Source organism: Oncorhynchus nerka, linkage group LG12 (assembly GCF_034236695.1).
Source record: "Oncorhynchus nerka isolate Pitt River linkage group LG12, Oner_Uvic_2.0, whole genome shotgun sequence".
NCBI classification, from domain to species: domain Eukaryota; kingdom Metazoa; phylum Chordata; class Actinopteri; order Salmoniformes; family Salmonidae; genus Oncorhynchus; species Oncorhynchus nerka.
This window is the reverse complement of record NC_088407.1, coordinates 66,492,720-66,518,771: the sequence shown is the minus strand read 5'-3', so window position 1 is coordinate 66,518,771 and position 26,052 is coordinate 66,492,720. Positions and strand designations below refer to the sequence as shown.

The following is a 26,052-nucleotide window of genomic DNA, read 5'->3' as shown; positions in this document are numbered from 1 at the left end:
GCGACTCACCCCTGGTTGATCTTGGCCTTGTCCAGGAGGGACTGGGACTTGTAGAGTTTAGCCAGGATATCGGGTGAGGATATTGGCTGGCTGACAGCAAGAATGCTGGGATTGCCCTCAGAAAGAGGGCTATCTCCGAACCAGGCGGTGGTGGGGGACAGGGGGCTGCCGTCTCTGGAGTCATAAGTGGGGGTCATGGTCTTACTGTACAGGCCTGGACTGGAGTAGATGCTTCCTGCAAACCAAACACGTTTTGTACCCTCGGTTAGACTGAGGAATGTTGGGCTCAATTCCATTTCAGTTGGAGAGTGATTGAAATTCCAATAAAAAATTTATTTTCAATTCTTAGATTGGAATTTCAATTCACTTCCTAAATTGAAATTGATCATCCCAATTGTGTAAGTGACATCCACCAAGACAAAGACACATATCACAAGTACCATACCTGCAAAACACTGAATATGATAAAACAGTCACAATACAGTCCCCTGCAACAGAAGGTACTGAACGTGTGAGTGTAGCGCAAAGCACAAGTGCCTCCAAAAAAAAGTGAACATTGTACCACAACACACACTTGCAGCCTGTGGTTGGTAGCACCACCAATCTGACAGGTGCTTGATGCCCTGCCAATGCTGTTGATGCGCTTTATCATGCACATGGTTCATACGATCATGATCACATGGTCCACAACCTGAGAGGTGCACAGAGCAAACTATACAGCACAACCAGCAACATATGAGAGGGGCAGTGGAGGGTGTTACACGAAAGTGTTAAAGCTAGCATCTCTCTGATTTGTTTGTGTTCCATTTAGGGGAAACCGGTAGATGTGCGTTTGGAGGGAGAGATTGGGCTCCCTTAGCTGGAGAAGTGCTCATGTATAAAGAGTTGTGTGTGTATGAAAAAATAGAGTTCTATTCAGATTTAAGCCATTGATAATTGACCTAAGACATAAATAACCAATGTGAAACCATGACACTTCCTGTTGGCTAGCCTGTAGTAACAGCCCACACACTGACCAAGCCCCGTTGGCCTGAAAAAGCAGGCAGGCCAAACCACTAACCACAATCTCAACAAGAAATGGCCTGTGTCTGTGTGTCTAATACAGTCAAAGTAATGAGAACAGCAAGGGTTTCTAGAAGGCTCTATAAAGGTCGACTCATAAATGCAGGGAGGGAGGCAAGGCAGGTCAGCTAGAGCGCTGATCTCCCATACGGTTACAGGAGGAATCCCAAACATCTAGGGAAAGCTGATAAGAGTATATACTGTCAGGCCAAAGTGGTTACTCCCAGCCGTTGACTTTCAGTGGGACAGTGCAAATGGGCTGGAGGGCACCAACTATGTTAACATTTCCTAATCCTTCAACCCCCTTCACTGGGGACTGCTAGGGTCTGGAGGGGTAGACCACCCAGCGCTTTGTCACCATATGAAAGTGTCTGTTTCTACACATGGCTTCTGTATGGATTTGGGATGGGGTTGGTCCATTTGAAATTGGGTGAATGTATTGTTGTGGACATACCATTCTTCTTCTAACCACTTAATCATTTTATTTCACTCTTCCTGGTACCTGCTGAGCAAACCGTGAACAGATTTCTAGCAAAACAAACACATAGTGAGCAAAGCTGGTTTTAGTGAGCTTGGTTCTGTTGGAGTGAGGCAAAGCCTATATTGTAACCAGAGTCAGCTGATTTCCTCAGTCAGGTGACAAGGGCAGCAGCTGGCTTCCTATGCATACAGCCTTGTCAGGTGACCAGACCATCACTCCAGCTGAGGGGTGAGGGGGGTAAGGGAAACGGGCGGCCGTGAGGAAGGGGAGAAAGCAGACAGAAGACCTTACCTTTGACCGGCCCAATGTAAATGATCTCAGAGGCTGGAGTGGGAAAAGAGAAAAGGAGGAAGGGAAGGAAAGCAGAGGAAAAGGAACAAAAACAAGAGGACAGATTAAAAGAGATATTAAAACAAGAGATATTTAAAAGACAAGAGGAAAAGGGAAGAAAAAGTAGAGAGTTACTGGCACTGCCAGTATGCCAATCTAACCAGCCCTAGATTAGATCCCGTTGCCCCCTCAGCAGAGGAGAAAGGAACGTGGTATGGCAAACCATGGACAGTTCCTATCAAATTTCCAATTGAAAAGCCAGGCAGGGCAGGGTGTTCGTTGGAATGACCCAGTGCTACATAACACACCTACTGAAATTAAAGTCCTGGACATAACTTTACATGATGAGAATATTGTAGAGCTGATCATCTGAGAGGAGCAGCAAGCATGCTCTTAGTCCTAGTTCTGTGTCATAGTCAACTGTTAGTAATATGGATAGTAACAACATTCATGTTTCTGTTAATGGAATGTGTGGGGGGTCTGGGATTTTCCAGTGACACCATAGACATGTGGGTGGAGATGGGTTGTGGTTTTAGAGTCAGAACTGACTCGTTCTAAACACGATCTGGATCAACCCAAAACATCCTGCTTGGTCAAGGGTGAACTTATGAAGTCAAATCTTGCCAACTGATCTTGACCGCAGTATTGCCCCTTCACCCGGTTTCCTCTGTGGTCCAGTGAGTGCGTTGGGAAGGAGATAAGGAGTTATCAGGTCAAGGTCAGAGGGCCTCCTTCAGTATGGGTGGAATGGGCAGGACTGTAGGGAGAGGCAGTGGCTGAGCACCATACAGATAGCATCAAGTGTAAGGAAGAGGCTGTGTGTGTGTGTATATATATTGCATCGTAGGCCTGGGCCTTGTGATTCCCATCAGGCGGCCACAGCCCTTCCCAGAGGGGAAGCAACACAACAGTCAGAAATTAACTCCCAGCAGCTCGGCCATGAAACACTGCACATTAAACATTTACTCACTCCTACCATCTGAGCTGGGGGAGGTGTGTGTGCACACGTTTTTCTGAAAGTCTTTTTCATCCTAAAGCAATTTTGACTCTTTGCATAGAGTTTTGGCTCGGCCAAATTCATTTTAGAAACCCCTGGCGAACTACTAACATTGATATCCTATTGATCTGTGTGGTGATATTTGGGGCAATACCAGACACACACACAGAAATGTCCTTGTTTTTGAAATAAAACCAAATTTTTTGTCCATTAAAATAACATCAAATTTATCAGAAACACAGTGCATTGCCAAGAAAATGAAGATCTCATACAACGCTGTGTACTACTCCCTTCACCGAACAGTGCAAACTGGCTCGAAGCAGAATAGAAAGAGGAATGGCAGACCCCGGTGTACAACTGAGCAAGAGGACAAGATAATGTACTTGTCCTCTTGCTAGTTTGTGTCTAGTTAGAGAAACTGACAGCTTCATTAAATAGTACCTGCAAAACACCAGTCTCAACGTCAACAGTGAAGAGGCGACTCCAGAATGATGGCCTTATAGGCAGAGTTGCAAAGAAAGAATACATCTCTCAGACTGGCCAATAAAAATAAAAGATTTAGATGGGCAAAATAACAGACACTGGACAGAGGAACTCTGCCTAGAACACCAGCATCCCAGAGACACCTCTTCACTGTTCACAAGCCTCTCCAGGTTCTCCTTTACCCAAATCCAGATAGCAGATGTTCTGAAAGAGCTGCAAAACCTGGACCCGTATAAATCAGCTGGGCTTGACAATCTGGACCCTCTATTTCTGAAACTATCCGCCGCCGTTGTCGCAACCCCTATTACCAGCCTGTTCAACCTCGCTTTCATATCGTCTGAGATCCCCAAGGATTGGAAAGCTGCCGCAGTCATCCCCCTCTTCAAAGGGGGAGACACCCTGGACCCAAACTGTTACAGACCTATATCCATTCTGCCCTGCCTATCTAAGGTCTTCGAAAGCCAAGTCAACAAACAGGTCACTGACCATCTCGAATCCCACCGTACCTTCTCCGCTATGCAATCTGGTTTCCGAGCCGGTCACGGGTGCACCTCAGCCACACTCAAGGTACTAAACGACGTCATAACCGCCATCGATAAAAGACAGTACTGTGCAGCAGTCTTCATCGACCTTGCCAAGGCTGTCGACTCTGTCAATCACCATATTCTTATCGGCAGACTCAGTAGCCTCGGCTTTTCGGATGACTGCCTTGCCTGGTTCACCAATTACTTTGCAGACAGAGTTCAGTGTTTCAAATCGGAGGGCATGTTGTCCGGTCAACTGGCAGTCTCTATGGGGGTGCCACAGGGTTCAATTCTCGGGCCGACTCTTTTCTCTGTGTATATCAATGATGTTGCTCTTGCTGCGGGCGATTCCTTGATCCACCTCTACGCAGACACTTTCGGCCCGTCATTGGACACTGTGCTATTTAACCTCCAATCGAGCTTCAATGCCATACAACACTCCTTCCGTGGCCTCCAACTGCTCTTAAACGCTAGTAAAACCAAATGCATGCTTTTCAACCGATCGCTGCCTGCACCCGCTTGCCCGACTAGCATCACCACACTGGATGGTTCCGACCTTGAATATGTGGACACCTATAAGTACCTAGGTGTCTGGCTAGACTGCAAACTCCTTCCAGACCCATATCAAACATCTCCAATCGAAAATCAAATCAAGAGTCGGCTTTCTATTCCGCAACAAAGCCTCCTTCACTCACGCTGCCAAGCTTACCCTAGTAAAACTGACTATCCTACCGATCCTCGACTTCGGCGATGTCATCTACAAAATGGCTTCCAACACTCTTCTCAGCAAACTGGATGCAGTTTATCACAGTGCCATCCGTTTTGTCACCAAAGCACCTTATACTACCCACCACTGCGACTTGTATCAAATCAAATCAAATTTTATTTGTCACATACACATGGTTAGCAGATGTTAATGCAAGTGTAGCGAAATGCTTGTGCTTCTAGTTCCGACAATGCAGTGATAACCAACAAGTAATCTAACTAACAATTCTAAAACTACTGTCTTATACACAGTGTAAGGGGATAAAGAATATGTACATAAGGATATATGAGTGAGTGATGGTACAGAGCAGCATACAGTAGATGGTATCGAGTACAGTATATACATATGAGATGAGTATGTAGACAAAGTAAACAAAGTGGCATAGTTAAAGTGGCTAGTGATACATGTATTACATAAGGATGCAGTCGATGATGTAGAGTACAGTATATACGTATGCATATGAGATGAATAATGTAGGGTAAGTAACATTATATAAGGTAGCATTGTTTAAAGTGGCTAGTGATATATTTACATAATTTCCCATCAATTCCCATTATTAAAGTGGCTGGAGTTGGGTCAGTGTCAATGACAGTGTGTTGGCAGCAGCCACTCAATGGTGGCTGTTTAACAGTCTGATAGCCTTGAGATAGAAGCTGTTTTTCAGTCTCTCAGTCCCAGCTTTGATGCACCTGTACTGACCTCGCCTTCTGGATGATAGCGGGGTGAACAGGCAGTGGTTCGGGTGGTTGATGTCCTTGATGATCTTTATGGCCTTCCTGTAACATCGGGTGGTGTAGGTGTCCTGGAGGGCAGGTAGTTTGCCCCGGTGATGCGTTGTGCAGACCTCACTACCCTCTGGAGAGCCTTACGGTTGAGGGCGGAGCAGTTGCCGTACCAGGCGGTGATACAGCCCGCCAGGATGCTCTCGATTGTGCATCTGTAGAAGTTTGTGAGTGCTTTTGGTGACAAGCCGAATTTCTTCAGCCTCCTGAGGTTGAAGAGGCACTGCTGCGCCTTCTTCACGACGCTGTCAGTGTGAGTGGACCAATTCAGTTTGTCTGTGATGTGTATGCCGAGGAACTTAAAACTTGCTACCCTCTCCACTACTGTTCCATCGATGTGGATAGGGGGGTGTTCCCTCTGTTGTTTCCTGAAGTCCACAATCATCTCCTTAGTTTTGTTGACGTTGAGTGTGAGGTTATTTTCCTGACACCACACTCCGAGGGCCCTCACCTCCTCCCTGTAGGCCGTCTCGTCGTTGTTGGTAATCAAGCCTACCACTGTTGTGTCGTCCGCAAACTTGATGATTGAGTTGGAGACGTGCGTGGCCACGCAGTCGTGGGTGAACAGGGAGTACAGGAGAGGGCTCAGAACGCACCCTTGTGGGGCCCCCGTGTTGAGGATCAGCGGGGAGGAGATGTTGTTGCCTACCCTCACCACCTGTGGGCGGCCCGTCAGGAAGTCCAGTACCCAGTTGCACAGGGCGGGGTCGAGACCCAGGGTCTCGAGCTTGATGACGAGCTTGGAGGGTACCATGGTGTTGAATGCCGAGCTGTAGTCGATGAACAGCATTCTCACATAGGTATTCCTCTTGTCCAGGTGGGTTAGGGCAGTGTGGTTGAGATTGCATCGTCTGTGGACCTATTTGGGTGGTAAGCAAATTGGAGTGGGTCTAGGGTGTCAGGTAGGGTGGAGGTGATATGGTCCTTGACTAGTCTCTCAAAGCACTTCATGATGACGGAAGTGAGTGCTACGGGGCGGTAGTCGTTTAGCTCAGTTACCTTAGCTTTCTTGGGAACAGGAACAATGGTGGCCCTCTTGAAGCATGTGGGAACAGCAGACTGGTATAGGGATTGATTGAATATGTCCGTAAACACACCGGCCAGCTGGTCTGCGCATGCTCTGAGGGCGCGGCTGGGGAGGCCGTCTGGGCCTGCAGCCTTGCGAGGGTTAACACGTTTAAATGTCTTACTCACCTCGGCTGCAGTGAAGGAGAGACCGCATGTTTTCGTTGCAGGCCGTGTCAGTGGCACTGTATTGTCCTCAAAGCGGGCAAAAAAGTTATTTAGTCTGCCTGGGAGCAAGACATCCTGGTCCGTGACTGGGCTGGGTTTCTTCTTGTAGTCCGTGATTGACTGTAGACCCTGCCACATGCCTCTTGTGTCTGAGCCATTGAATTGAGATTCCACTTTGTCTCTGTACTGACGCTTAGCTTGTTTAATAGCCTTGCGGAGGGAATAGCTGCATTGTTTATATTCGGACATGTTACCAGACACCTTGCCCTGATTAAAAGCAGTGGTTCGCGCTTTCAGTTTCACGCGAATGCTGCCATCAATCCACGGTTTCTGGTTTGGGAATGTTTTTATCGTTGCTATGGGAACGACATCTTCGACGCACGTTCTAATGAACTCGCACACCGAATCAGCGTATTCGTCAATATTTTCATCTGACGCAATACGAAACATGTCCCAGTCCACCTGATGGAAGCAGTCTTGGAGTGTGGAGTCAGCTTGGTCTGACCAGCGTTGGACAGACCTCAGCGTGGGAGCCTCTTGTTTAAGTTTCTGCCTGTAGGCAGGGATCAACAAAATGGAGTCGTGGTCAGCTTTTCCGAAAGGGGGGCGGGGCAGGGCCTTATATGCGTCGCGGAAGTTAGAGTAACAATGATCCAAGGTTTTACCACCCTGGTTGCGCAATCGATATGCTGATAAAATTTAGGGAGTCTTCTTTTCAGATTAGCTTTGTTAAAATCCCCAGCTACAATGAATGCAGCCTCCGGATAAATGGTTTCCAGTTTGCAAAGAGTTAAATAAAGTTCGTTCAGAGCCATCGATGTGTCTGCTTGGGGGGGATATATACGGCTGTGATTATAATCGAAGAGAATTCTCTTGGAAGATAATGCGGTCTACATTTGATTGTGAGGAATTCTAAATCAGGTGAACAGAAGGATTTGAGTTCCTGTATGTTTCCTTCATCACACCATGTCTCGTTAGTCATGAGGCATACGCCCCCGCCGCTCTTCTTACCAGAAAGATGTTTGTTTCTGTCGGCGCGATGCGTGGAGAAACCCGTTGGCTGCACCGCATCGGATAGCGTCTTCCCAGTAAGCCATGTTTCCGTGAAGCAGAGAACATTGCAGTCTCTGATGTCCCTCTGGAATGCTACCCTTGCTCGGATTTCATCAACCTTGTTGTCAAGAGACTGGACATTGGCAAGAAGAATGCTGGGGAGTGGTGCGCGATGTGCCCTTGTCCGGAGTCTGACCAGAAGACCGCTACGTTTCCCTCTTTTTCGGAGTCGTTTTCTTGGGTCGCTGCATGCGATCCATTCCGTTGTCCTGTTTGTAAGGCAGAACACAGGATCCGCGTCGCGGAAAACATATTCTTGGTCGTACTGATGGTGAGTTGACGCTGATATTATATTCAGTAGTTCTTCTCGACTGTATGTAATGAAACCTAAGATGACCTGGGGTACTAATGTAGGAAATAACACGTAAAAAAACAAAAAACTGCATAGTTTCCTAGGAACGCGAAGCGAGGCGGCCATCTCTGTCGGCGCCGGAAGTAAGAGTGATGCTCTAGTCGGCTGGCCCTCGCTACATATTCGTCGCCAGACCCACTGGCTCCAGGTCATCTACAAGGCCATGCTAGGCAAAGCTCCGCCTTATCTCAGCTCACTGGTCACGATGGCAACACCCATCCGTAGCACGCGCCCCAGCAGGTGTATCTCATTGAGCATCCCCAAAGCCAACACCTCATTCGGCCGCCTTTCGTTCCAGTACTCTGCTGCCTGTGACTGGAACGAATTGCAAAAATCACTGAAGTTGGAGACTTTTATCTCCCTCACCAACTTCAAACATCAGCTATCTGAGCAGCTAACCGATCGCTGCAGCTGTACATAATCTATTGGTAAATAGCCCACCCATTTTCACCTACCTCATCCCCACAGTTTTATTTCTTTACCTTTCTGCTCTTTTGCACACAAATATCTCTACCTGTACATGATCATCTGATCATTTATCACTCCAGTGTTAATCTGCAATACTGTAATTATTCGCCTACCTCCTCATGCCTTTTGCACACATTGTATATAGACTCCCCTTTTTTTTCTCTACTGTGTTATTGACTTGTTAATTGTTTACTCCATGTGTAACTCTGTGTTGTCTGTTCACTCTGCTATGCTTTATCTTGGCCAGGTCGCAGTTGCAAATGAGAACCTGTTCTCAACTAGCCTACCTGGTTAAATAAAGGTGAAATAAAAAAATAAAATAAAAAATTAGCCACTCCTCTTTCTATTCTGGTTAGAGCCAGTTTGCACTGTTCTGTGAAGGGAGTAGTTCACAGCGTTGTACGAGATCTTCAGTTTCTTGGCATATTCTCGCATAGAATAGCCTTCATTTCTCAGAACAAGAATAGACTGACTAGTTTCAGAAGAAAGTGCTTTGTTTCCGGCCATTTTGAGCCTGTAATCGATCCCACAAATGCTGATGCTCCAGATACTCAACGAGTCTAAAGAAGGCCAGTTTAATTGCTTCTTCAAATCAGAACTAGAGTTTTCAGCTGTGCTAACATAATTGCAAAAGGGCTTTCTAATGATCAATTATCATTTTAAAATTATCAACTTGAATTAGCTAACAACGTGCCATTGGAACACAGGAGTGATGGTTGCTGATAATGGACCTCTGTACGCCTATGTTGATATTCCATTAAAAAATATAAGGTTTTAAAAGGCAGTTTCCAGCTACAACAGTCGTTTACAACATTAATGAATCTGATACACAAAAAACATTTCTAAGTGACCCCAAACTTTTGAACAGCAGTCTATATACAGTTGAAGTCGGAAGTATACATACACATAAACCAAATAGATTTAAAAACTCAGTTTCATAATTCTTGACATTTAATCCTAGTAAAAATTCCCTGTCTTAGGTCAGTTAGGATCACCACATTTTAAGAATGTGAAATGTCAGAATAATAGTAGAGAGAATGAAAGTAACATCTCAAGACATCAATCAGGAAGTTACTGCTTGGTCGCGAATGGGTTTTCCAAATGGACAATGACCCCAAGCATACTTCCAAAGTTGTGGCAAAATGGCTTAACGACAACAAAGTCAAGGTATTGGAGTGGCCATCACAAAGCCCTGACCTCAGTCCTATAGAAAATTTTTGGGCAGAACTGAAAATGTGTGCGCAAGCAAGGAGGCCTACAAACCTGACTCAGTTACACCAGCTCTGTCAGGAGGAATGGGACAAAATTCACCCAACTTATTGTGGGAAGCTTGTGTGAGGCTACTCAAAATGTTTGACCCAAGTTAAACAATTTAAAGGCAATGCTACCAAATACAAATTTAGTGTATGTAAACTTCTGACCCACTGGGAATGTGATGAAAGAAATAAAAGCTGAAATAAATCCCTCTACTATTATTCTGACATTTCACTTTCTTAAAATAAAATGGTGATCCTAACTGACCTAAGACAAGCCATTTTTACTAGGATTAAATGTCGGGAATTGTGAAAAACTGAGTTTAAAATGTTTTTGGCCAAGGTGTATGTAAACTTCCAACTTCAACTGTATAATATAAATAAAAGGTGTAACTCAAGGAATTAGGGAAACTGCTTTTATTCTAATACTCAGAAAAAAGTAAGACTATTTCACAGGATCCCCATGGAGTCAAATGGCAATCCACAAGCATAGAATGGACATAAAGCATTGGAGAGAGAGCCAAGAGTCAGAGGTTGTTGGTTTAATGTCCCTTCTCCCCCCCCCCCCCTTCACTTTTTTACCCCCCTCTCCTGCCACTCTCACCCCTTCTGTCCCCTTTTCTCACCCCCTCCTGGAGCCTACAGGCTGTGTATGCATGTTTGGGATTGTGGGCCAAGTAGATACAGGGGCAGCGCTGGGACAATGGAGGCCCATTCACACTGCCTTAGCATTATCAACGCTGGCTAACACTGCATAGATACCACAGCACAGCACCATGTTGCTCCTCCTTCCTCACATCACTGCAGCAAATTCACTGACAGGGCTAGCAGGCGGGAGGAGGAGTGGCCACGTGTAGCTATTGCTCTGCAGCCTGGTTTGAGTTTAAAATGGCAGGCTGACCAACTATGCAAGGAATCCCAACCATTCACTCCCTCCCTGCCAAGGAGTAAGGAACCCAGAGTCTGCAAATCATACCCTTACTCCTCAAACTCAGTCTTATTTAGGCAGATACAAAAAAAAAAAATTACTCATTTTTGTTGTCGACTGTTTTTAAAACCCTATGGGTGGTTATAGGTAGCAGGATAGATACTCCAAGAAAGACAAAGGATGCTATTCAACCGGTTATTGGACTGTGAAGACTTGATTCCATCGTGGACATTCCAGGAGTGGAAGTGTAACCAGAATTCTCCAGATTTACACAGACCTTTCATGGTAGTATAATGAAAGGATTTTCCTCCAATCAAGGTAAGGTCCCTGGTACAGTTGCATCCCTTATATTATTAATTTCTTTCATCAGAGCAGCACATGAGAGCCACAGAACCAGGCCTGTGTTAAAAGACATCGATTAGCCCAGCTGCAAACCGCTAACAGGGATAGTGTTTAGACAGTATCTACAGGCTAGAAAGCATATGCTAACTGGGTTAGCATCCATAGGCCCAGCCAGTAGGATACTATGGAGTAGAAGGCTGTTGGATATGGGGTTCAGGGTAGGCATTGTGTGTTTGAGGTAAATGAGTGAAACTTACTACCTGATCCAGGGGTGAGCAGTGGCCCCTCCAGCTCCAGAGCCGCCTCCTCAGCCTCCTCCAGCTTTTTCTTCTTCTTCTTGGGGTCGCGGGGCTTACGCAGCAGAGACGCCTCCTCTGGATGACGGATGTCTAGCGAGGGAGACACCGAGAGAGAGAAACAGAGACGAGTTACAAGAAATCCAAAACAGTGTCCCGGTGCTTCAAGTCTGACACCTACAGGCTCCAGAACAGCTTATCCCCTTGCCATAAGACTGATAAATACCTAACAACATGACTACAGACAGTTGAGCCCTGTATTTGAATTCTTATGTCTCAATGCACACTCAAAGGGCCCTACACACTTACGCACACTGACACCAACACACTAAAATTGCTCACACACACAATATGCAGACTCTATACACACACACCCAGCCAGATACAATCATCATATACGCTGCTGCTACTCTTGTTTATCATATATCCTGATGCCTAGTCACCTTACCCCTATACATTCAGTGCATTCGAAAGGTATTCAGACCCCTTAACTTGTTCCACATTTTGTTACAGAAATACCTTATTTACATACGTATTCAGACCCTTTGCTATGAGACTTGAAATTGAGCTCAGGTACATCCTGTTTACATTGGTCATACCTGATGTGATGCTGTGTCACTGCCCTGGTTTACAGATAGCAGGTAGGAGTCTTTCAACTCCAGGCCTCACATGAACCACACCGTTGACTTAAAGAATTAGAATAGGAGGTAGGCAAACCCAGCACAAAGACGACATGAGAAAGACAGAAAGAGAGTGAGTTGGAGAGAATCAGAGAGAGCTGTGCACAAGGGGAGGACTCCAACACCCCCCTAACCTTCCCCAAACAAGAGGGGTGGGGATGTGTAGTGGACTAACTGCACACGTACATAGAGCTGGCACAATTAACAAATAATTATGTAACCGACGATTATGGATGAAGACCATCATGAACATAAAATAGCAGTTAAATTAATAATAAATCATTTTGGGGGATTTTGAGTTGTTTGTTCCACATGAACCTGACTGAAGATGGGACAGCCGGGCATTCGTGCGGTTGAGTCGGTTTCCTCGGTAACATGGACTCTTTACAAGGTGATGAAACGTTGTTACTCCTTGCTGAAAGGTTAGTGCTATACGGTATCCTTGGTACATCTCTAAAAACCTACCCATTTTAAATTGCAACTTCAAATGGGGTAACGTCAGAGTTGTGAGGTCCCAATAATCCCAGATAGCATGGACCCTTGCTGAAACAAACGTGTTAAAGCAAACAAGTATTTGGTTGCCTAGGCAACGCCCCCCTCCCTGCAGCAGCAGCACATGCAGTCAGGAGGAGAAAATGTGCGTCATAAAAAAATTAAACAATTAAAAGAATTAGAAAAATGCTATTCAAACAATTATACCGGTGACCGCGGTCATTTCACTGACCAATAACAGTCCGTGACCGCGGTCATTTCACTGACCAATAACAGTCCGTGACCGCGGTCATTTCACTGACCAATAACAGTCCGTGACCGCGGTCATTTCACTGACCAATAGCAGTCCGTGACCGCGGTCATTTCACTGACCAATAGCAGTCCGTGACCGCGGTCATTTCACTGACCAATAACAGTCCGTGACCGCGGTCATTTCACTGACCAATAACAGTCCGAGACCGCGGTCATTTCACTGACCAATAACAGTCCGAGACCGCGGTCATTTCACTGACCAATAACAGTCCGTGACCGCGGTCATTTCACTGACCAATAACAGTCCGTGACGGCGGTCATTTCACTGACCAATAACAGTCCGTGACGGCGGTCATTTCACTGACCAATAACAGTCCGTGACGGCGGTCATTTCACTGACCAATAACAGTCCGTGACGGCGGTCATTGCACTGACCAATAACAGTCCGTGACGGCGGTCATTGCACTGACCAATAACAGTCCGTGACGGCGGTCATTTCACTGACCAATAACAGTCCGTGACGGCGGTCATTTCACTGACCAATAACAGTCCGTGACGGCGGTCATTTCACTGACCAATAACAGTCCGTGACGGCGGTCATTTCACTGACCAATAACAGTCCGTGACCGCGGTCATTTCACTGACCAATAACAGTCCGTGACCGTCACAGCCCTACACGAACACACACTACATACGCTGCAGTGGGAAGTGCAGCAGCTCCTCTGATATCACACAGTGTCAGTGTTTAGCAGCAGTCACTAAATAATGAGCTGTTTGGATGAACAAATATGTCATAACACCATAGACTCTCGCCTGGCACTTCTTCACGACATACTGGATGAGAGACTAGCTGAGAGGCAACAGATGGCATAAACAACTACATATCAGATCTTGTGTATCTGTACATGCGTGTGTATATCAAAAGACTAGCTGAGAAGTAAACAGTCACATTGCAGTTCACAGTTTGAGGGTGCGTGTGTGTGTGCGTGTGTGTGTGTGTGTAATTAAACTATGCTGGGAGCTCTGTTTAAAGTCTCCTCTGACAGGCGCAGATACAGCAGACCTGATATAATGAGTAAAACAGAGATGCATACTCCTCTCTCCGTGTTGGCTGAGGAGGCCAGGGAACCATCACTCAACATTCATCTCCAGCGTTCAGGACATTTTTGGGACGGCACTGAGGAGCTGGCTGAATCTGCCAGAATGTATCTGGAAAAGATAGATGTGCACTGTCTAGATTCTAAAAGCACAGCTGGGGTAAATGGCTGTGCTGTCTCTTGTCTATGCTTCTACTCTCATTTAAGAGATGGTGGTTGTGACTTAGGAATTTAAAATGTCATTTTGTCCTATATTTGACCGTTTTAAACCTCACTCCCTATTTTCCATTGCTGGGAAGGAACATGTATGTATGTGTGGGATAGAGGGAGAGTAGTTTGTTTAGTTAGTGTTACTGTAGCAAAAGGCACTAAGAACAAACCAGACGGTAGCCCACTCTCCCCCTAGCCTTGCCTCTCCCCCTCTCTCTATAGCCTTGCCTCTCCCCCTCTCTCTATAGCCTTGCCTCTCCCCCTCTCTCTATAGCCTTGCCTCTCCCCCTCTCTCTATAGCCTTGCCTCTCCCCCTCTCTCTATAGCCTTGCCTCTCCCCCTCTCTCTATAGCCTTGCCTCTCCCCCTCTCTCTATAGCCTTGCCTCTTCCCCTCTCTCTATAGCCTTGCCTCTTCCCCTCTCTCTATAGCCTTGCCTCTTCCCCTCTCTCTATAGCCTTGCCTCTTCCCCTCTCTCTATAGCCTTGCCTCTCCCCCTCTCTCTATAGCCTTTCCTTCCTCTCACTCTCCCCCTCTCTATATAGCCTTTCCTTCCTCTCACTCTCCCCCTCCCCCTCTCTATAGCCTTTCCTCCCTCCTTCTGCATTGCAGCACAAGCCCTGTGCCCTTATACAGCCATTTGAGTGCAGACGGGCTACCTAGCCTTAGCACTGCTGAGCACAGAGGAGTGAGTCAACAAGTGTGTCAACGGGAGTTGCACCAAAGCTTCAAGTTATGTTACCCACATAACTGTTTGGTATTGGAAATGGCTGATTGCTATGTTTGACCCCAGCACCTGCAAGAGATGGGCTGAACAAAGATTGGACAGAGCCCTTCTTTTCATCAGTCACATGAAAGGAGAAGAGGAATGCAGGCCCCTGATGCAGCCTGCCAATACTGAGAAGGAGGAGAGGAATGCAGGCCCCTGATACAGCCTGCCAATACTGAGGAGAGGAGAGAGGGAGAGGCAGAAAGAGGATAGGGTGCAGGACGAAGTGATAATGCCATACCAACCAGAGCTCTGCAGGTGGTGCTGAAGCTGACGTAAGACACTGAACTACGGTCAGTTTTGCATTATATGCACTAATATGACTTGGGGTAGTTGAGCTGATCCTAGATCTGTGGCTAAGGACAACTTCTACCTAGGGCCAAGCAGAATGGGGTACCAGAACATGGCTGCAAAGCTCGATAAGTGGTTCAAAAACATGACGCTCACAAAATAAGAAACATCTTAAATCAAATCCTTTTGACAATATCCAGGGTGCCAGCTCAGCAGTAGAGTAGTAAGTATAGATGACTCATCGCTATGGGAGTGAGACCCACCACACAGAACCATTTACATTTTGGCAGACACTTATCCAGAGCGACATATGATGACTTCTGCATTTTGACTAGGGGCAGGAGCTTTTGTGGATGGACAAACATACAATGTTTATAGATTGATATTCAAGCTAGTGTGTTCATTTTGGGTAGAAATAAAACTGAGGTCAAACCACACATATTTGATCAACATCCAGGCCTTGACACTTTGGACAGTGAACCAGACCACGGTGTGATGGTCCACAAATGAACTGGACCACAGTTGACCGCAGTAAACTGTTGATAGAACGCTGGTCAACTACACCAGAAGACAGAGCTTGGGAACTGACCGTACACCTCTCCTTCTTCTATCCCTTAATTGATCTTCTATACATCTCCATCCATCCCAATCAGTTCCTCGCTCCCCGCACTCTATGCAGCTTCCCCATGGCCCTGCCCTGAAGTGGGCCTACCTACAACAGTGACAGACTCTCAGCAGCAGGCTCTATAGAACCAGGCAAAGCCAGCTCTGAGCAGAGTGAAGAGGCCAAGTGAAGCAGGCCAGCCAACGCTGAGCAGAGTGAAGAGGTTAAGTGAAGCAGGCCAGCCAGCTCGTGAGTAGAGTGAAGAGGCCAAGTGAAGCAGGCCAGCCAGCTCTGAGCAGAGTGAAGAGGCTAAGTGAAGCAGGCCAGCCAATGCTGAGCAGAGTGGAGAGGCTAAGTGAAGCAGCAGGACTGACAAACACTAATGGCTCCTCTAGACCGCCCATTGGTCAGAACCTGGTAGAGACTAAGGCCTACCTCTAACACCTCAGGCTGCCAGGTCAGGTCCCACAGTCAGTCATGTACAAGTCAGATGTGATGGCCAACATTTCCTGGCGGTCTTCCTTGGTGGAATGGAAGAGGCTTCAGCTTGCTGTGAGTGCTTGAGGATCCTATAACAATCACGCTCTCGGTGTGCAACACCTCCACTGTAAACTAAATCAGCACGAGGGAAACAAATACCTTATCGAAGAGAACAGAATGTAACCAAACATTTAGACCAGAACCAGGGAGTGTCTTTCCTCTTATATCAAGAGGTTACAAGCTATAATAATAGTGCATCAACCCGATTCATTTAACAAACCACCAGTAGGCTAAAGCAGTCCCCTTCCCTACACCCGTGTGTAGCGCCCATACTGGGCTTCCCTCTGCAGACAGACAGGGTGGCAGATATGCGCGCCAACATTTCTGCTGCGGACTGTGATCTCGCCGTCTCTCCTGAGGCAGACAAGCCGCACAACCGTGTCATGGTTGACACCTAGTCTGTCGCCCACTATAGATCAGTTTTACACACCTGGCCCAGGTCTGTCCTCTTGGGCAATATGGGGTAGTAGCACTACTGGCACACAATGCCAGCTTTAAAGAAATCAGGGGAAAACATTTACTAGACTGGCTCAGAGTATGAAGGATAAACATGCTTTTTCACCATCCAAGTTATGAAATCGTCTCCCCTTCAATGACTGAGACAAGCCAAATAAACAACATTGTGCAGGACCACAGAGCTGCCAGTGACTTATTGATAGTACTAAGACAGTTAGAAAGCTGGAGCAGAGTGAAGGGGTCATTTTACTACGACGTTCTGATGAGTCTCACTGCCTGCACCATCTAGATGGACTGTCTGTGGGCTTGGCTGACGCCTCTAGCCAGCTGCTGTGGACATGGGAGAAAAGCAGCAGTGCTGTAATAATTTGATTGATCCCCCTCTCGAAATGTGTGGTTATTCACATGGATAGAGACTCCAGCTCTGTTACGCATCTGGTAAAGGGGGAAAGAGAGAGGAACGGAGCGAGAGAAGAGAGAATGAGAAGTAGAGATAGCGAAAGAAAGAATGTGTTTGGATGTTAGCAATGTGTGTTCAGATAGTGTGCTTTGTTTGTGACGGGGAAAAAAGATGGGAGGGGAAGACAGACAGAACTCCCCTGTGGTGAAGGACTGAACTTGGTCTGCACCAGGAAACAGCTACTGCATGACCGAAGACAACAAAAAAATCCCCTGCCTCCGAATCAATCATTATGAGGAAAGCAAGAGAGGGGGAAACAGACAAGAGTGGTAGTCAGTCTGAATGGTCAGTGTCTTGTACAGCTGCAAGGATAATACATCTCTACGCCCGCTCCCCGTCTGCAGTGTCAGCCAGTTGGAAAGGCTGGAGGTCTTCCCTTCTTGGCCCTGCTTATTCCTCATTTCATTCCCCATGCTGTGCAGCGCTCTGTCAGGCACACACACTCACAGGAAATTATTCAACTGAAAGTTCCCCAGATAATGAAAAATAAAATAGTTCCAGAAGAGGTCACCATAAGAATGATATGATTGAAAACTTCCAGAGAAAGATGCACTGCATGTACCTCCCCAGCCACCGTAGGTCATGCGCCAAGTCAGCCAAGAGCAATTTGTCCTGAATTTCTCAAAAATGAAAAACAGATTTATTGTGGCAGAGGTAGACGCATTCCTAATGAGGACTGTACAGCAGAGGTGGGGGGAGGGTTCAGCTACTAGCCCTTTTCATTTAGTTTTTCAGCCATCTCTGAATAAGAGTCACCCAGTTGATTTATACTCTAACAAATGTTATTTGTCCTTTCTCATTTCAAAGAAAAGGAATTCATAGAGGGCCTCTTTTTGCCTTTCTAAATCAAAAACAAGGTTTCAATGCTACCTGGAAGAGCCAACCATAACAGTAAAACAGCCATAACTCCTTCTGAACAAAGGCCAGAAAGTTCCTGATGGAGGTTTCATATAGAAATCCTCACCTGCAGCTGCTGTCTTCATTTGAGACAGAGGGCTCTGGTAGGATCCGACATGGAGGAGTGACCGAGATCGGTGTTACAAGGTCAGGAGGGCATTAGGCTCCGATGTTTGACCTCTAACATTAGCTGACAGGGCCATAGGGCAGAGATATGGATAGAGGAAGGCTGTCTGCTGACCGCCCAGTGGTCGTCAGGGGGCAGGGCCTTGAGGGCTAAATCTAGACAGTAGTGTGTGTGTGTGCGTGTGTGTGTGTGTGTGGAGACAAAATCCATCCTTGAATGTTTGAGTCATTCAGGTGCATTAGATTGATAGACTTTGTTTACTAAACAGGCTTCAGACAATTTTTCACAGCTGTAGTTCAAGGACAGGTCTAGCAGAGGCAAGGTGCCTGAACAGTCCGTGTCACCTCTCCTGACAGGGAGCGTTGATTGCTGATAGCTCAGGCTCTGTTTGATAAACAACAAAAAGCTAAAGGGAAACAAAGAGCAGCAGCAGACATGCCTGGCTCAATGGGAGGCGGAAACACTTCCACTAGTTTACCTAAAAATATACAGAGTCAGTATTATGGCAAGGTTAGAAAGAGTACATACTGTACAGCAGGGATCATCAACTAGATTCAGCCACGGACAGAGTATTTCTTGAGCTGATGGTTGGGGGGGGGGGGTATAATTACAAATCATTTGCAGACTGCAAGAGGCCCAAACAGTGGCGCAGCGGTCTATGGCGTCACTACAGACTCGGGTTCGATCCCGGCCGCGACCGATGAGACCCATGAGGCGACGCACAACTGAGGCGACGCACAACTGGCCCAGCATCGTCCGAGTTAAGGGGGGGGTTTGGCCGGCCAGGAAGTCAGTCTCCCATCGCGCTCTAGCGACTCCTGAACGCTGATATGGTCGCCAGTTGTACGGTGTTTCCTCTGACACATTGGTGCGGATGGATTCCGGGTTAAGCAAGCAGTGTGTCAAGAAGCAGTGCGGCTTGGCAGGGTCGTGTTTCGGAGGACGCATGGCTCTCGACCTTCACCTCTCCAGAGTTCGTACGGGAATTACAGCAATCACGAAATTGGGGAGAAAAAAGGGCTGAAGAAAATTGATTTTTTTTATAAAAAAGCCCAAACAGATAAGTTTGACTAAAACATAATTTCAAACTGTATGTGATTACGTCTGTCTATTATGCGTGGGAATACTTGGGAACAGTTTTCTTAAGTTAAAAATCACTTTCCTAGCATTTTTAAAAGTCTTATGTTCAACAATGTAAATGCAAAAAATACACATTGTTTTGCTCAGAAAACTTGGGGGGACCGCAGGCCACCAGTTGGGGAACGCTGCTGTACAGGACCATTGGTAGGATAGGGGCATTATTGAGTGGTGACTTACTGAAAGTCTTGCAGATGTCAGAGACTGCCTTGAAGACGCGGTCGGAGAAGTTGACCTTGACCTTCATGTGCTTCATGTTGGGCAGCTGCAGGCGCAGCAGCTTGTGCTGGGGAGTGAAGAGGAGCCGGGCGTCTGCCTGAATACCATACTTGTCCAGGGTCCAGTGGGTCTTCAGCAGCCACGTCTTCTTCTTCTCCCACCACAGGGCGTGGTCCGACCAGTCCTTCTTCACATCTGATGGAGGAAAGGAGATGGTATTAGTTTGTCAGTCAGTGACCAGCACAACATTTATTTGCTTGTTGCAGTGACTAGAACAAATCCTGAGTCAAAACACTGGATGACAGTTTCATAACTATTAAAAGAGTTGAGGAACACAAACCTGTAATGTGTATGGAATGACTTATGTACTGCCTACGGCCAAAATACTATATTCTTTCTAAACATATAACACGAACAGGCTTCATTATGATCAAACTAATTGAGACAATGCAAATGAAAGGAGAGCCTTGTATGTGTGTCACTGACAGGGTGATGTGACAACACCAAATGTGTCCCTCACAGGCAGAGGGTCACGTTTATGACCAGGGGGGTGAGGTTGAGAGAGAGGGCTCCTGAGGTATTTAGAGAAAGAGGGGGTGGGGAACTTAGTGAGTAGGAGGGGAAGTGTTTGAGGAGAAGGGGAAGAGTATGAAAGAGGTCTGCTGTTTGCGTGAGGGCATTTCCATCGAAAAGGACCAATGAGCACCATCATGTGAAGTTTTTGGAGCATATCAAATTGAAAGCTAAGAGACTATATTTTTGTGAAATGAAGCCATTTGTCATGACGTTGGCCTGGGGGTAGGTTTATGACAGTCATAAATACCTCTTTCCCCCCTTTTTCCTCTCTCTACCTTACTGATGTTTCATTTGCAAAACCCTCGGTTGACAGAGATTCTGGGAACATCAGAAGGTGGGGGGAAATTAACTATATTCTGGTAATCCAACCAATTGAACATATGTGGTGGTACTTAATGAATATGATGTCAGTTCGGTTGTCATCGGAGACATTCAATGATAAGATGACAAACTCTACAGTGGAAAGTCTACACAGAGTTATCAGATTCACATGGAATTGTTGTTCAATTTAAATGTTTGAATATGAAATTATTCGTGATGGGATGAAATGTGATTTTAGCTTCTAAAATGTGAGATTTGGGTTTTCATAAGATAGGGCTCTGCTCAATCAGTGGCCCACCCCTGTGAAGGGACATGGGCTATAAAACTTTTCAAACATGCCCTCCTCTCCCTTCCTATATAAGCCCTTGACGACAATATAACCTCCTGTTCCGAGGATGTGAGGACGACGGTCTGATGTCAGAATGGTTCAGATAACTACAGAATGAAGCCAACATCAGCGTGAGCTTTGGTTGCGAATGGTATTAACTTTGAACTCTTATTTCACTACAGAAGTGATACCTCCTATCCGTTGAGTTAGCAACAGCCGCTGCAAACGAGGTTTAGGAAGGAACAGAGAGTATCCCGTCTACCACACAACAACGTTACTACAATGTATTCAATTTACCAGCAGAGACATTCTTCAAAGGACAAAGGACTCGGTTGGGCAACACTGCCTTCCATCTACCAACCTAAGCGCAGCTCAGAGTAAATATTTATTGCATTTTCCTTTTCCAAATGGGCGGTAATTTAGAATGCATAAGATACTGCATTTACGATAGCACAGCGTCGCCCTTTGTTCCTCAGTATTCCCGCTCTTTCACCCAGACCCAGCCCTTTTCTTTTGTGTAACCAGCTGTCATAAATGTTCCACCTACTAGGGACGTTTTCCTTTATGACGTAATTTGTAATCAAGTTATGATTTCAATATGCGTGTGTGTAATTCTTTGTGATTAGTTAGGTATTTAGTAAATAAATAATTAAACCCAATTTTGCATTGCTGATTCAACTTCTTAGCCAGGGTTCGTGCAGATAACCAAGAATTTACAACTTTCAGATGAGACTGAAGTAAGATGAAGATTAATGTAAAATATTACCAGGTCTTTAAGAGTTTATTTGGAAGATAACAGCTCTATAAATATTATTTTGTGGTTCCCCAACTCTAGTTAATTACATTTACATGATTAGCTCAATCAGATATCATTAATTACGGGGAAATTATTTTATAGAATAGCATGTCATATCACTTAATCCGGCATAGCCAAAGACACAACACAGATTTAAAAAAAATATATACAATTTCCCCCATCTTAAAAGCAACTGAGACTTGTCAGGATCAAGGGAAAGGTGAGCGGAGCAATGTACAGAGAGATCCTTGATGAACACCCCAGTCTGAGGTCCTGAGCAGGTTAAGGTTCAACTTCATAAGTAAAGGCTTTGATTTCTGGATTAACAGATGAAAAAGGGGTCTTCGAAAACATTACCAGAAAATGCTTAAAAGGGTATCAGAAACATATCAAAACACAATGTCTACGTGTAGGCCCCTGCCAACTAATATCAACACATATATATTTAGTTTGATACATGTTTTACCTTCTGTTAGGTTTAAGAAATATTGCCTTATATATTTTGGTAACACAATTACATCTAATTCCTCTCCCTCACTGAGGGAGGAAAATGAAAGTTCACAGAAGTAACAAGTAAATGGTAGACCTACCAATTAGTCAGTGATTTTACAGTTTTCAAATTTGAAGGCCTACAAGCCCACAGTCCAGCCTCTCTCAGCCCATTGCAGACAGTCTGAGCACTGATGGAGGGATTGTGCGTTCCTGGTGTAAATCGGGCAGTTGTTGCCATCCTGTACCTGTCCCACAGGGGTGATGATCGGATGTACCAATTATGTGCAGGTGTTGTTACACGAGGCCTGCCACTGCGAGGATGATCAGTTGTCCATCCAGTCTCCCTGTCTAAGGCGTCTCACTGTACGGACATGGCAATTTACTGCCCTGGCCACATCTGCAGTCCTCATGCCTCCTTGCAGCATGCGTGAGGCACGTTCACGCAGATGTGCAGAGACCTTGGGCATCGTTCTTTTGGAGTGTTTCAGAGTCAGTAGAAAGACCTCAAGTTTTTATAGCTGTGACCTTAATTGCCTTCTTAATTGCCACTAAGCGGTTAGTGTCTTACCGACCGTTCCACAGATGCATGTTCATTAATTGTTTATGGGTCATTGAACAAGCATGAGAAACGGTGTTTAAACCCTTTACAATGAAGATCTGTGAAGTTATTTGGATTTTTACGAATTATCTTTGAAAGACCGGGTCCTGAAAAAGGGCAGTTTCTTTTTTTGGTGATTTTAGTTCACAGCACCTCAGATTGCAACCCAAATAAATGCTTCAGAAATCAAGTAACAGACATCAACATCAACTGTTCAGAGGAGACAGCGTGAATCAGCCCTTCATGGTTGAATTGCTGCAAAGAAACCACTACTAAAGGACACCAATAGAGGGAGACTTGCTTGTGCCAAGAAACAAGAAAAATTGACATTAAATTGGTGGAAATCGGTCCTTTGGGTGAGTCCAAATTTAAGATTTTAGGCTCCAACCGCCGTGTCTTTGTGAGACGTAGAGTAGGTGAACGGATGATCTCAGCATGTGTGGTTCCCACCGTGAAGCATGGAAGAGGTGGTGGTGTGATGGTACTTTGCTGGTGACACTGTCGGTGTTTAGAATTCAAAGCACACTTAACCAGCATGGCTACCACAGCATTCTGCAGTGATACACCATCCCATCTGCTTTGCGCTCAATGGGACTATCATTTGTTTTTCAACAGGACAATGACCCAACACACCTCCAGGCTATGTAAGGGCTATTTGACCAAGAAGGAGAGCGATGGCGTGCTGCATCAAATGACCTGACCTCCTCCTGTGGCGGCAGGGTAGCCTAGTGGTTAGAGCATTGGACTAGTAAGGCTGCAAGTTCAAATCCCCGAGCTGACAAGGTACAAAATCTGTCGTTCTGCCCCTGAACAAGCAGTTAACCCACTGTTCCTAGGCAGTCATTGAAAATAAGAATTTGTTCTTAACTGACTTGCCTAGTTAAATAAAAAGGTTTTAAAAAAAGTTTAAATCACCCAATCTCAAACCAATTGAGATGATTTAGGGTGAGTTGGACTGCAGAGTGAAGGAAAAGCAGCCAACAAGTGCTCAGCATACGTGGGAACTCCTTCAAGGCAGTTGGAAAAGCCTTCCACATGGTTGAGAGAATGCCAAGAGTGTGCAAAGCTGTCATCACAGCAATATATTTTGGTTTGGTTAACACTTTTTTGGTTACTAAATGATGCCATGTGTGATATTTCATAGTTTTTCATCTTCACTATTATTCTAAAATGTAGAAAATAGTAAAAAATAAAAGAAACTGTTGAATGAGTAGGTGTCCAAACTTTTGACTGGTACTGCATGTTTCACAAGTCTGGATAGCACAGTACTGAGTACAGTCCAAGACAATACAGTAGTACAGTAAAGATAGTACAATATACCGTACTGAACTATACATTACTCTGCTGTTCTGTATTGTACTCCACTGTGATGTCCAAACTTGTGAAACATGAGGAGAATGGCATTCATATCCATAATTATGCATTTCTGTGTAGTATAGATCAGGGACCATGACTTAATTACACTACCGTAATTCCGTTACCGGGTGGAAATCCACTTCACTTACTTTAGTTCAGTAAGAAAATAGTTTTTCAAACTCAAGGGTCCAGGTCATGGCTAACACCACATTCTATCTGCAGAGCAGATTTAACTCAGTTGCACCTCTACAGAAATTGCTAAAAAGTAGTCTGTGCAGAGAGTTGTTGAAAAACTGCATCCTTTGTTTACAGTGGAATTGCCCATAACACCGTGGGGATATCATGTTTTAGACCTCACTCTTTGTTCCAGAGTCACACAGTGATCCCAGTAATACCAGAGACATGTCACAAAAATAACCTCTCACCTCCCAGTACACTGTCTGATGGGGGTTCACCACAATGAGTGTGTCCTTTGAGCGCGGTCTTCAGAAAGGTGAAAACCCCAGGGATTTGAGGCAACTGACAGCAGCTGGTTAAGAGAGAATTACTTTGCTTTCTATTCCAAAACGCAGGATTGTGATGACCTGTGTTCCGTTTGAACCTCTAACACCCCAAAAGCAGAGCAGTTTTCCTGCTACTATACAGATGAGATGGACAGCCTGCACTATGAACTGTGTGTGTAAGACGAGCCTGTAATCATGACGAACCCATTGGGAGTTTCTTCCCCAATAATATATATTTTTTTACATGGATGACCAATTTACAGGCGTATCAGATGTTCCCCACAGCAATGACATCACTCCGGCATGCAACCAGAAAGCCACCTCCCGTCGGCGGTCACCCCCCCTCCCCTTCCCTCATCTCACTCCTGCTCTCCTGGACGCATTGAGTGAAGCACAGAGTCAGTTTCTAGTGGACTATGAGGTTGATCCAGTCAGGTTCTGTGGGCCAACCAACCCCCTACATTCTTTCCATTTCTACCACGCTAATCTGTTTCCATTCAGAACACCAGATCAGTCAGTCATCAAATACACTTAAGATCACTCAATTCTGGTGTTTTAGAGCAGTATTATATATAGTATGTTGGGAACCACGGGTGTGTTGTGACAGTCTAATCCCTCTTCGATCATAACGACAGCAGGTTGTGGTTAGAAAAATGGTTTTGCTCGTTGTGGGAAAACTCAAGACACGGTTTTAGAGCCCACTGTGTAAGAAAGCAGCAATTATGACACCACAATCTGAAGGTATTGTGGTGCTCTTTCAATCTATTATGCTAAATTTAGAGTATTTAATCTACTTCATATTCAGGATTTGTAAACTAGCCCATTAGGATATTAGCTATCTACTACACATTGAAAGAGCAAACTACCAAGGGGGAGTCTGGAAAGACTTCATGTTCTCATCAAAATCCTAATGTACTATCATTACTCTGGTATTCAGAAAATATTCAGACCCTTTCACTTTTTCCACATTTTGTTACATTACAGCCTTATTACAATCTACACACAGAACCCCATAAAAAAACAGAAACATCCCATTTACATAAGTATTTAGACCCTTTACTCAGTACTTTGTTGAAGCGCCATTGGCATCGATTACAGCCTCGAGTCTTCTTGGGTATGACGCTACAAGCTTGGCACACCTGTATTTGTAGTTTCTCCCATTTCTCTCTGCAGATCCTCTCAAGCTGTGTCAGGTTGGATGGGGAGTGTTACTAAACAGCTATTTTCAGGTCTCTCCAAAGATGTTCTATCGGGTTCAAGTCCGGGCCACTCAAGGACATTGAGACTTGTCCCAAAGCCACTCCTACGTCATCTTGGCTGCGTGCTTCGGGTTGTTGTCCTGTTGAAAGGTGAACCTTTGCCCCAGTCTGAGGTCCTGAGAGCTCTGGAGCTGGTCGTCATCAAGGATCTCTGTACCTTTCTCCGTTCATCGCTCAACCCTG

The 26,052-nt window shown here is 45.5% G+C and overlaps 1 protein-coding gene across 7 annotated transcripts in view; it reads right to left on the bottom strand.

Annotated features, from left to right (window-relative positions):
• The window catches only part of LOC115138633 (fermitin family homolog 2-like), a 72,875-nt gene that overhangs the window by 23,060 nt on the left and 23,763 nt on the right, over nt 1-26,052 (bottom strand). For 3 of the 7 annotated variants that reach the window (XM_029675694.2, XM_029675690.2, XM_029675692.2), the window contains exons 3-6: nt 19,602-19,835; nt 11,372-11,503; nt 1,835-1,867; nt 10-235 (exon numbers count right to left, since the gene is read on the bottom strand). In XM_029675694.2, coding sequence (XP_029531554.1) covers nt 10-235; nt 1,835-1,867; nt 11,372-11,503; nt 19,602-19,835 — 625 coding nt within the window. The remainder of the gene's footprint in view (nt 1-9; nt 236-1,834; nt 1,868-11,371; nt 11,504-19,601; nt 19,836-26,052) is intronic. The other 4 variants (XM_029675695.2, XM_029675696.2, XM_029675691.2 and 1 more) reach the window with 3 other exon arrangements.